This window comes from Ranitomeya variabilis, chromosome 1, assembly GCF_051348905.1.
Source record: "Ranitomeya variabilis isolate aRanVar5 chromosome 1, aRanVar5.hap1, whole genome shotgun sequence".
In the NCBI taxonomy this organism is placed as follows: Eukaryota; Metazoa; Chordata; class Amphibia; order Anura; family Dendrobatidae; genus Ranitomeya; species Ranitomeya variabilis.
In genome coordinates this window covers 1,157,746,651-1,157,759,868 of record NC_135232.1, presented here as the reverse complement: position 1 = coordinate 1,157,759,868, position 13,218 = coordinate 1,157,746,651, and the positions used below count along the sequence as shown (strand labels likewise).

The 13,218-nt window shown below is 43.8% G+C and overlaps 1 protein-coding gene across 2 annotated transcripts in view; it reads left to right on the top strand.

Moving 5' to 3' along the window:
* Positions 1 to 5,303: 5,303 nt before the first annotated feature.
* The window catches only part of LOC143793419 (uncharacterized), an 88,918-nt gene continuing 81,003 nt past the window's right edge, over positions 5,304 to 13,218 (top strand). Inside the window, exon 1 of one of the 2 annotated variants that reach the window (XM_077280368.1) lies at positions 5,304 to 5,393. In XM_077280368.1, coding sequence (XP_077136483.1) covers positions 5,348 to 5,393 — 46 coding nt within the window. In that variant the 5' untranslated portion in view covers positions 5,304 to 5,347. Of the gene's footprint in view, positions 5,425 to 13,218 lie in introns of both variants that reach the window. The other variant, XM_077280369.1, reaches the window with a different exon arrangement.

Genomic DNA, 13,218 nt, shown 5'->3' with positions numbered 1-13,218 from the left:
CTGTCCTGGCACCTCGGGGGCTCTGCCAATGTGACATCACCAGAAGATCATTCCAGGCAAATATGGCGCTGCTGACTGCCTAGTGTGAACACGTACCTATGGCTAATAACATGGTAAAGCCTGCATTTATAGGAAGGTCGGAACCAACTGTGCTTGGATGTAATTAAAATCATTAGGCCGGGGTCACACTGGCGTCTTAAACGGCCGAGTGCAATGCGATAAAAAATCGCATTGCACTCGGACCAATGTTAACATATGGGGCAGCTCCCAGTAGCCGACTTTTTGTCTGCCGCTTTCCTCGGTCCGAGACAATCGCAGCATGCTGCGATTGTCACCGATTATCGGATCGGACTCGCCAATGCAAGTCTATGGATGCGATGAAAAATCGGATTACAAACGGACCACAAGTGTGACTTGCGATTAAATCGCCAGACTTCTCCAGGAGACAGGAAATTGCATCAGGCATTGCCAGGAAGCTATGGCATGCAAATTACGCTGGGAGCGCTCAAAAAAACCAGGAACAACGCCTCCACGGATTCCTACAAGCATGTCGACGCTAATTAACGTCGAGATGCTCATAGTTCTGGTCCAAGAGAGACCAGAACTATGGGACCAGAGAGATGCCCACTATGCCGACCGGGCATGCAAGGAGGCAGCGTGGAGAAGAATATGTTGCCAAATGTTCCCAGATTATGCAGACAGATCTCGGGAGGACCAGGACAGAATTAGTAAGTAAACTAATGTATGAAAGTGGTTTTTTTTGGTTCATGTGTCACCAGACTAAAATGTGCAATATTACTTTTATTTTGTATTTTACAAATGTGTCCTCCTTTTCAGCTAAACAGTTTAAAAGTAATATGGCACATTGTTATGTGTGCAAAGTCCATTTTTTGATGCTCTGAACATACCATATTTTTTTAACATACTTGTGTTTTGTGTTACATTTCAGTGTCTGATGTGACAAGGCGTTGGCGCAGCTGTAGGGATTCATATAGGAGGGAGAGACAGCTGCGGAGCCGGAGTGGTGCGGAGGGAACCACCAAGAGAAAATACCTGTACTTTGACCGGCTGAATTTCCTAGCTCCGGTGATGTCTCTGAGACCGTAAGTGCATTGTTTGATAAAGGTTTTTGCTAATTTGATGTGAATTATTAATCTTTTTTTTGTTTAATTTTTAAATTTAGTACGGAGTCAAACCTTACAGAGAGGGAGACGGGTACAGAATCCGAGGTGCAAATTGATCCAGTGGGTGATGATGAGGAACAGGCTGGTCCTTCCTCATCACTTTCAAGAAGCACCCAAGCAGCACCACCAACACCACTACCACCGCCGGAATCTGAAAGCCAGGCAGCACATCCCGAGGAACAGGCCGTCAGTAGCAGCCCCACCATGCCTCTGGATGCATCTCCCCAGGCTTCTGGCATCCCACGGCGAGCCCGGCGAAGGAGAGGAGGAGCAGGTGCTGTCACAAGGAGTCAGGTGGACAGGGGTGTCTTAGATTATTTGTCCACAGTTACTCGTGATGATGGGGAGGAGGCATATGGACGCAGTCTGGCACAGTATCTCAGGGCTATTCCCCGTGAGTTCCGGTTGCGTACAAGAGGGGCTATACAAATAGTCCTAGATGCCGGTACCCCACCCAATAATCCCAGGCCTGTATTTGCCTTTTTAGAAAGGTGGCAGCTTGCAAATGACAATCCAATACAGTCGCATGTAAGCCATCAAGTGCAAGTTGAATCGGCCTCTCATCCTCCACCACCTCCTCCTCCTACTCCTGCACGGATGCCTACACCTCCGCCTCAGCTAGCAGCAATAACAAATGTGCCTCATCAGGTACAATATATGGGCCATAGTGCACATGCCCATTATGGTCACTTGAACATACCCAATGTTGTTGGCTGGCCACAACATGGGTATGGGAGACATGGCCATATTGGGGGATACAGTCAGATTGGTCAGCCCTACACTCTGGACAACCCTCAACATATTCCGAACTATCATTACCCAAACCCACAACTGGATCATGGAAGGATCCAACAGAATCCCGGTCTGTCTGCCACCACACATGCTGACACTGAGGTTGGCCATCAACCTGGGCCAACAACACAATCTGGCCCACCGCCTTCCCCACCCCCGACCTACCATCAGTTGTAGTTTGGAATTTGTGACACAGTGAGTGCCTTATATTTGTTTGACCAAAATCTTTTTGGACGGATTTATATTTTTTTACATTGAAATGTGAGTGTAACATTATACCATATGTTTGAAATATGGTTTTTTTTTATGTCAAACAAAAACAACAAATAAAAATGTTTGACCACAATGACTGCTTGTTAATGAACATGACATGACATGTTACCAAATTTGTTCGAAAAATCTAACAGGAGAACAGTAGCAAAAGAACAAACACAAAATCGTTCAAGGAATCTAGTTTAGAATAGTAAAATCTAACAACACTACATAGATAATGCATCCTCTTGCCAGGGAGTAGCACCCTGAGGTGACACAAAATAAGTAGGTAACTCATCACGTACTTTTAGAACATCAAGGGGACGATGGGGAGGGAGAGTCCTAGGGCATGAAAGTAACTATGCAGATGCTAGGAACATCAACATATCATTGTTTAGACAGACAATAACGTAAGATTAATCAGCTCCTCTGCAGAACTAGGTTTGTGCATTCTTGTGTCCTGAACCGTGATCTCAGGGTGGCCAAACTGGGAAAAAATATCAAACGTTAACAAGGCTCATCCAACAATACTGCAAATAATTGTCAGGATGGCTACGCAGACATGATTATAGATGGTGGAAATGGGCTTTTAGTTATCCTTTGCTACAAAAGTGGATGGTCCAACATTCTTCTCCGCCTACTCGGATACACAATCACAGGGTATGCCTAATATACTACCAAAAACGTCACAATTGAAAAGCACCCGCTCTGTGGTGGTTAAATGTCAGTCTATCTGTCATGTTTGTCACAAAGCACAAAGAACACAAACCAAACAACAAATTTGCTTCAAAGTTGGTAGCCTCACAATAAATAGGGGTCTGGCTGTTGATTTAAATTTCTTTCACAGGCCTCCAAACCATTATTTGTCCATTTTGCGAGCCGCCGACAAAATATCGCCAGACGGATGTCAAACGGATTGCAAACGGACGCTCACATGCGAGGAAATCGCATCGTCGCATTATAATCGGATTACAGACGGATCACTGTTTCGGAAACATTTCAGCGATTCACGTCCGTTTAAAACGGACCGATTTTTTAAACGTTGAGTGTGACTCCAGCCTTAGCCATAGGTACATGTTCACACTAGGCAGACAGGTTAGTTACCCATCCGATCTGAGATTACCTTGACGTTTGGTGGATGGGCTCACATTTTTTTCATGTATCACACATTCCCTTGATTTAGTACAATTGAGTGCAGCCATTTATAAATAATCTAATAATCTTTATATAGCGCTAACATATTCTGCAGTGCTTTACAGGTTGCACACATTATCATCGCTGTCCCCAATGGGGTTCACAATCCAAATTCCGTATCAGTCTTTAAAATGTGGGAGGAAACCGGAGAACCCAAAGGAAACCCACGCAAACATGGAGACAACATACAAACTCTTTGCAGATGTTGTCCTTGGAGGGGTTTGAACCCAGGACTCCAGCGCTGCAAGGCTGCTGTGCTAACCACTGAGCCACCGTGCAGCCATTTATCTATTTGCTAAATAATAATAGTGTGCCACAGAAATTATGGCACTATAATAATAATAATAATACTAATAGTACACCATGGAAAGGATGGCGCTATAATAATAGTACGCCATGGAAAGGATGGCGCTATAATAATAGTACGTCACAGAAAGGATGGTGCTATAATAATAATAGTACGCCACGGAAAGGATGGCGCTATAATAGTACGCCATGGAAAGGATGGCGCTATAATTATAGTACGCCATGGAAAGGATGGCGCTATAATAATAGTACGCCATGGAAAGGATGGCGCTATAATAATAGTACGTCACAGAAAGGATGGTGCTATAATAATAATAGTACGCCACGGAAAGGATGGCGCTATAATAGTACGCCATGGAAAGGATGGCACTATAATAATAGTAGTGCGCCACGGAAAGGATGGCGCTATAATAATAGTACGCCACGGAAAGGATGGCACTATAATAATAATAGTGCGCCACAGAGAGGATGGCGCTATAATAATAGTACGCCACGGAAAGGATGGCGCTATAATAATAATAGTGCGCCACGGAAAGGATGACGCTGCAATAAAAATAATAATAATAATAATAATAATAATAATAATAATAAAGTGCTTCGGAATGATGGCACTATATTAATAATAACAGTGCGCCACGGAAAGTATGATGCTATAATAATAATAATAATAGTAATAATAATAATAGTGTGACACGGAACGGATGGCGCTATGATAATAGTGCGCCACGAAAAAGATGGAGCTATAATAATAATAATAGTGCACCATGGAAAGGATGGCGCTATAATAATAGTGCACCACGGAAAGGATGGCGCTATAATAATAATTATAATAATTTTGCGCCACGGAAAGGATGCCATAATAATAATAATAGTGTGCCACGGAAAGGATGGCGCTGCAATTAAAATAATAATAATAATAATAATAATAATAAAGCGCTTCGGAATGATGGCACTATACTAATAATATTAGCACACCATGGAAAGGATGGCGCTATAATAATAATAACAGTGCGCCACGGAAAGTATGATGCTATAATAATAATAGTAATAATAATAGTGTGACACGGAAAGGATGGCGCTATAATAATAATAGTGCGCCACGGAAACTATAGCGCTATAATAATAGTGCACCACGGAACGGATGGCGCTATAATAATAGTTCGCCACGGAAAGGATGGAGCTATAATAATAATAGTGCACAATGGAAAGGATGGCGCAATAATAATAATAATAATTGTGCACTATGGAAAGGATGGCGCTATAATAAAAATAATAATAATAATAATAATAATAATAATAATAGAGCACTACGGAATGGATGGCGCTATAATAATAATAATAAAAACAATAGTGCGCCATGGAATGAATGACATGGTGCTATAATAGAAGAACTGAAAATACAGTGGTGTGAACATAGCCGTAGAGAGCTGCCATGATAACAGCACTAAGGAACAGTCCTTGTTCGGTTTCCCTCTCGTCATAAGTTAAAGAGAGAGAGTAATCAGCTAATCAGGAGACCCGCTGGGATGTCACAAACTGGGAGGAGCCCAGAGACTTAAACACGTTCTCCTCTGGTATGGAGCACACACACTACTGGAGACTCCCTGCGGACAGAAGGCATGTGGTTCTGTAGAGAGAGGATGGCCTGGCTTCTGCTGGTGACAGGTGAGTGCCCCCTGGCTTCTGCTGGTGACAGGTCAATGCCCCCCCACCGCTTCTGCTTGTCCTGGTATCAGGCGAGTGCTCCCCCAGCTCCAGCACCACCTGCCATTTATATGTCTGAGTGCATGTCATAGGTATGTAATGTGCACATGTGTATATATGTATATATGTCTGTGTGTGTCTAATTACTTACAGATGTAGCAGAACTGAATGTATCAATTGGTGGAGAAAGGTTGAACTTAATGGACTTGAGTCCTCTTTTGAAGCTATGTAATTGTGATGGCGCAGGGTTATTGTGTGTGTGTTACATAGGACTGCACACAAGTCATTATCTGTACAATGAAGGTAAACAGCTCAGTAACAAAGTCGGCTCTGCTACATACAGATTTGTACATTACTGCGGATGGCACGGGGCGGACTTGTCCGGACTTATCTCCTTTCGCTAATAGTTTGTGATGTGATCATTCCTGCCGCTGCTTTACTATACACGTAGTAGAAAATTGCTTAAAGTGCAATTTCCTAATGTACAAGGAAAGCCTCACCACCGTCACGGGGGTCCGGGACCATAAATGGGGTCTGTCAGTATAAGCGACCAGTTTAGGTTGGCACATCGATAAGTCAAACGCGTCACTAAATGCTGCTGCATCTGCAGAACATGAAATCAGGGGGTGCACAATTACCAGGCGGAATCATCTCCCATAACTGCAGACTCCAGGACGCCCCCTGCTGGCGAATAATGCAACCAGGAAAGGCGCCTTATGAGGAGGAAAGTTCCGGAAAGTTTCTCCAAAAAGTGAAAACCATAAATATCCCAGAGAACGAGCCCCCACTGCCCCCCAGGAGCACCACCGAGCCCAGCAACTTACATGAGACATATCAAAGAGAAAAAAAAATATCCAGTGCAGGACAGGATCCTTCCTTCTGTGCAAGGTGAATCCAGAGGTCAGTGTCCGATCCAGACAGAACAGTAGATATATGCAGGCGCAGTATATATGCAGGCGCAGTATATATCCAGGCGCAGTATATATCCAGGCGCAGTATATATCCAGGAGCAGTATATATCCAGGCGCAGTATATAGCCAGGCGCAGTATATATCCAGGCGCAGTATATAGCCAGGAGCAGTATATATCCAGGCGCAGTATATAGCCAGGCGCAGTATATATCCAGGCGCAGTATATATCCAGGCGCAGTATATAGCCAGGCGCAGTATATATCCAGGCGCAGTATATATCCAGGCGCAGTATATAGCCAGGCGCAGTATATATCCAGGCGCAGTATATAGCCAGGCGCAGTATATATCCAGGAGCAGTATATATCCAGGCGCAGTATATATCCAGGCGCAGTATATATCCAGGAGCAGTATATATCCAGAGGCTCCTCGCACTCTCGCTCGCTCCGAGGACTCCGTATTTTGCACACGACTCACTTCTTGTTCTTCCTGTTTACTCTGTAACTTGAACATCAGATTATACTGGGACAGAGGATGTAACTGGTGCAACTATAAGTAGTGTACCGGGGTGATCTTCAGGATACAGTGGAGTCACGGGCAAGACAAACCCAACTCTTGCACAGTCCACTTTCCATAACTACTTTACTTAGTTATGAGGGTAGTTTGAACAGACAATAGAAAACATTAAAAAAAAAAACATTATACAGACATTTAGCCAGAAGGCCGAACCCCCTGTGCTGTTCAGCATGGCACCCGAACAATCTGGACCTGCTGTATTTTGTATAAATCTACCTACTGGCGTGCTTGTCTACACCGGCCGCCCGTTACCTGTCTACACCCTGGATACTGGATTATATGAGGGTAATGTATGGGCTCACCTGCGGTACAGCACAGCAGTTCACAACCTTGCAAATATTTACTTCTATTCCAAAACCAAATATCCATCTCCCATCCCGACGTGACCTCAATAAACTAATAGGAATAGTCCGTCCTCAATTATATTGAAGACACCCCAAACGTAACCATCTGTATCAGCAAATTAGCCGTGAACAAAGTCTATCGAAGTTGAAAAACTGCCCCGCATTATAATGTTCCCCAGAAGCTCCCTCACCAGAAACAGAAGGAAGCTCAAGTTTGGTCTGCGGCCCGTTGCGTGCCATGTCAGCACCTAGGTGTACTATAGGATTCTTAGTTACAGAGCAAACCGGAAACGTGGGAACAAATCAGAAAGTTCTGGACTCTGATTTTGGCAATAAACGTGGTCTGAACAGTCAATATACTGAACTATCCATCTGTAGGCTTTATATCAGCCTTAAGTCTTTTGGTGCCAGAATGTAGCGTGGTGCGTGCACGGTTACTTACTGTGGTGGCGCAGTGGCTTTAGTGTTCTTACCGCCCGGGTCTGCTCCGGGCAAACAATCGATGTATACGGACGGATGCGGGGCCCCTCCAACAGGCGAGCAGTACTGTTGATGTTTGTGGCTTAACCCCTCAGCGGCATCCAACACCTCTCATGCTAGGTCCCAGCCTTTTCAGTCTCTTAGCAGCATTCCTGGCAGAAATCTCACATCTCGACAGGTTCTGGTCACGGACAAGTTCAACTCCAATCTGCTGCTCTGGTCTCAGTGAGATGCTTCCACGAGAGGATTCCTCTCAGCACTTCCTCTTCCTGTTCTCATTATCTGCCACACTTCCTATTCCTGTTCTCATTATCTGCCGCACTTCCTTTTCCTGTTCTCATTTTCTGCCGCACCTCCTCTTCCTGTTCTCATTATCTGCCACACCTCCTCTTCCTGTTCTCATTATCTGCCACACTTCCTCTTCCTGTTCTCATTATCTGCCGCACTTCCTTTTCCTGTTCTCATTATCTGACGCACTTCCGCTTCCTGTTCTCATTATCTGCCGGACCTCCTCTTCCTGTTCTCATTATCTGCTGCACTTCCTCTTCCTGTTCTCATTATCTGCTGCACCTCCTCTTCCTGTTCTCATTATCTGTCGCACTTCCTCTTCCTGTTCTCATTATCTTCTGCACCTCCTCTTCCTGTTCTCATTATCTGCCACACTTCCTCTTCCTGTTCTCATTATCTGCCACACTTCCTCTTCCTGTTCTCATTATCTTCTGCACCTCCTCTTCCTGTTCTCATTATCTGCCGCACTTCCTTTTCCTGTTCTCATTATCTGCCGCACTTCCTTTGCCTGTTCTCATTATCTGCCGCACCTCCTCTTCCTGTTCTCATTATCTGCCGCACCTCCTCTTCCTGTTCTCATTATCTGCCGCACCTCCTTTTCCTGTTCTCATCATCTGCCGCACTTCCTTTTCCTGTTCTCATTATCTGCCGCACCTCCTCTTCCTGTTCTCATTATCTGCCGCACCTCCTCTTCCTGTTCTCATTATCTGCCGCACTTCCTTTTCCTGTTCTCATTATCTGTTGCACTTCCCTTTCCTGTTCTCATTATCTGCCGCACCTTTTCTTCCGGTTCTCATTATCTGCCGCACTTCCTTTTCCTGTTCTCATTATCTGCCGCACCTCCTCTTCCTGTTCTCATTATCTACCGCACTTCCTTTTCCTGTTCTCATTCTCTGCCACACTTCCTCTTCCTGTTCTCATTATCTGCCGCACTTCCTCTTCCTGTTCTCATTATCTTCTGCACCTCCTCTTCCTGTTCTCATTATCTGCCACACTTCCTCTTCCTGTTCTCATTATCTTCTCATTATCTGCCGCACTTCCTTTTCCTGTTCTCATTATCTGCCACACTTCCTTTTCCTGTTCTCATTATCTGCCGCACCTCCTCTTCCTGTTCTCATTATCTGCCGCACTTCCTTTTCCTGTTCTCATTATCTGCCGCACCTCCTCTTCCTGTTCTCATTATCTGCCGCACCTCCTCTTCCTGTTCTCATTATCTGCCACACTTCCTCTTCCTGTTCTCATTATCTTCTCATTATCTGCCGCACCTCCTTTTCCTGTTCTCATTATCTGCCACACTTCCTTTTCCTGTTCTCATTATCTGCCGCACCTCCTCTTCCTGTTCTCATTATCTGCCGCACTTCCTTTTCCTGTTCTCATTATCTGCCGCACCTCCTCTTCCTGTTCTCATTATCTGCCGCACCTCCTTTTCCTGTTCTCATTATCTGCCACACCTCCTCTTCCTGTTCTCATTATCTGCCGCACCTCCTTTTCCTGTTCTCATTATCTGCCACACTTCCCTTTCCTGTTCTCATTATCTTCCGCACCTCCTCTTCCTGTTCTCATTATCTGCCACACTTCCTCTTCCTGTTCTCATTATCTGCCGCACTTCCTTTTACTGTTCTCATTATCTACCACACCTCCTCTTCCTGTTCTCATTATCTGCCGCACCTCCTCTTCCTGTTCTCATTATCTGCTGCACTTCCTCTTCCTGTTCTCATCTGCCACACTTCCTTTTCCTGCTCTTATTATCTGCCACACTTCCTTTTCCTGTTCTCATTATCTGCCGCACTTCCGCTTCCTGTTCTCATTATCTGCCGCACTTCCTCTTCCTGTTCTCATTATCTTCTGCACCTCCTCTTCCTGTTCACATTATCTGCCACACTTCCTTTTCCTGTTCTCATTATCTGCCGCACCTCCTCTTCCTGTTCTCATTATCTGCTGCACTTCCTCTTCCTGTTCTCATTATCTGCCGCACTTCCTCTTCCTGTTCTCATTATCTGCCGCACTTCCTCTTCCTGTTCTCATTATCTTCTGCACCTCCTCTTCCTGTTGTCATTATCTGCCGCACTTCCTTTTCCTGTTCTCATTATCTGCCGCATCTCCTCTTCCTGTTCTCATTATCTGCTGCACTTCCTCTTCCTGTTCTCATCTGCCACACTTCCTTTTCCTGCTCTTATTATCTGCCACACTTCCGCTTCCTGTTCTCATTATCCGCCGCACTTCCGCTTCCTGTTCTCATTATCTGCCGCACTTCCTCTTCCTGTGTCTCACATCAGTCACATTGTAGTCCCTACTCTAAATGCAGGAATGAATGTGTCACACGGATTTATGTCTTTTTACATCAACTAATGAACTTGCCCCTCAGACCATGTGGGGTCATCACAACAGAACGAGACCCTAATCACAGGACAATAAAACAATCCTTATCTAAGAATTGGCCCAATATTTATGGACGTAACTGTTTATCACCCATGGTAATTCTGCTTCATGTCATCTGGCTTATCCATGGTTTTTTTTTTTTTCCCCTTTTTTTTTTTTTTTTTTTTCTCTCTATACTATGTTGTGCATAAATATGTGATTCTTCAGAATTTGTTTTAGTCTTTGCCTGATGAAGAGACGTATGTAGTCTCGAAAGCTTGCAATTTGTTACCATCTTTTCAGTTAGCCATTAAAAGGTATCAACCACTGAGGACTCTCAATTCTAAATATTTTTCAGTCCCACCTCTGACATTTTACAAGCATCTCACAGTCGTTCAGCAATGCTTAGACAACATCGACACCTTGTGGTCGAATAACAACATTACTGTGGAGAAGCAAATCCGTTTACAACAGGTACAGTGTTATACTGGTGTGGATACGGGTACAGTGTTATACTGGTGTGGGTATGGGTACAGTGTTATACTGGTGCGGGTATGGGTACAGTGTTATACTGGTGTGGATACGGGTTCAGTATTATACTGGTATGGGTACAGTGTTATATCGGTGTGGGTATGGGTGCAGACAGTGTTATACGGGTACAGTGTTATACTGGTGTGGATACAGGTACAGTGTTATACTGGTGTGGATATGGGTATAGTGTTATACTGGTATGGGTACAGTGTTATATTGGTGTGGGTATGGGTGCAGACAGTGTTATACGGGTACAGTGTTGTACTGGTGTGGATACAGGTACAGCGTTATACTGGTGTGGATACGGGTACAGTGTTATACTGGTGTGGGTATGGGTACAGTGTTATACTGGTGTGGATATGGGTTCAGTATTATACTGGTATGGGTACAGTGTTACATTGGTGTGGGTATGGGTGAAGACAGTGTTATATGGGTACAGTGTTGTAATGGTGTGGGTACAGGTACAGTGTTATACTGGTGTGGATACAGGTACAGTGTTATACTGGTGTGGATACAGGTACAGAGTTATACTGGTGTGGATATGGGTATAGTGTTATACTGGTGTTGATATGGTTTGTTGAGAGAACTTTGTGGAGGACACTGTGGGTCCCCACAAGTGTCATCACAGTAGTGTAATCCATAGATCCTCTTCACAAGTGTTCTTTACAGATCTCCCCCGCAACACTGTCCTTTACAGAGCCACCTCCCCAACAATATCCTCCACAGAGCCCCCTCCCCACACAGTGTCCTCCATGGTGACTGTCATAAACTTTTACATTCCTATTTTGCATCTGTGTTCTCTAAGAAAGAAAATGTAACATCTACTGATGTTTATGGGGCCATTGAAGGATTAAAAGAATCCACTCTATCCATAAACAGAGAGATGGTGAAGAAATACTTAGCTAATTTACATATGCAAATTGTCTCTTCTGAGAAAAAGAGGACTTAACTCTATAGTGCCACCTATTGGAAGTAGCGATCCTACAAGTCACAATCAACCCTTTAACGAGTCTTGCAATATGACTTAGGATAAGAGCCAAATCAGTATCTCAATTTGCAGACACGGGTTTAGCTAATTTACATGAATTTACATCTCCTGGTCCAGATGAATTACATCATATGGTAGTGAAAGAGTTAGCAGAGGAAATTGCAGAACCATTAGACAGAGTGTTTGAAAAATTCTAGAGAACAGGAGAAGTCCCAGAAGATTGGAGAAGGGCAAATGTTTTCCGTATCTTCAAAAAAGGAAAGAAGACAGAATCTGAAAATTACAGGCCAGTGAGCCTTACTTCTATACCAGGAAAGATCTGTGAACAAATTATTACACAGCATGTAAGTAAGGACTTGGATAAGAATACAGTAATTATCCAGAGCCAGCATGGGTTTGTAGCAAATGAGTCATGCCAGTCTAATCTAATTTCCGTCTAACATGGAATCACTGACTGGGTAGATCAGGCAAATGCCGTAGATATATCTTGACTTTAGCAAATCATTTGATAAATTATCTCATACTGTCCTTATTGAAAAAATGACCAATTATAAGATTGACAAGGCTACGGTTAGGTGGATTCATAACTGGCTCAGTGATCATACTCAAAGAGTGGTGACAAATGGTTGCACATTCAATTGGAAAAGTGTTACAAGTGGGGTACCACAAGGCTCTGTCCTGGGCGCAGTGTTGTTCAACTCTTTTGTGCATGATCTAGATAAGGGAACTGAAGGTAAACTAATCAAATTTGCAGATAATGAAAAGCTAGGAGTGATAGCTAACCCTAGAGAAGACAGAGAAAGGATTCAGATGGATCTAAATAAGCTTGAACAATGGGCAGCGACTAATAGAATGGTATCTAACAGGGAGAAATGCAAAATTCTCCCTCTGGGCAAGAAAAAAATTACATCTACTGAATGGGAGGAATAGAACTAAGCAACAGCACGTGTGAAAAATACTTGGATATGCTATTAGATCACGAGTCACACTAGTAGATCACATGAGTCAACAGTGTGATGCAGCAGCAAAAAAAGGCAAATACAATTCTGGGATGTATTAACAGAAGCATACAGTCTAGATCACGTGAAGTCATTATTACCCTCTACTCCTCTTTGGTCAGACCTTATCTGGAATACTGTGCTCAGTTCTGGCCACCATATTTTAAAAAAGACATTGTAAAACTGGCAGTCTGCAAAGTATGTCCTATGAGGAACGGTTAAGGTATCAGGGAATGTTTAGCTGCAAAAAAGAAGACCTTGTTCCTGTATTACCTGCATTTTCTTTCTGATTGTCATATTAAATTATTCTTACTC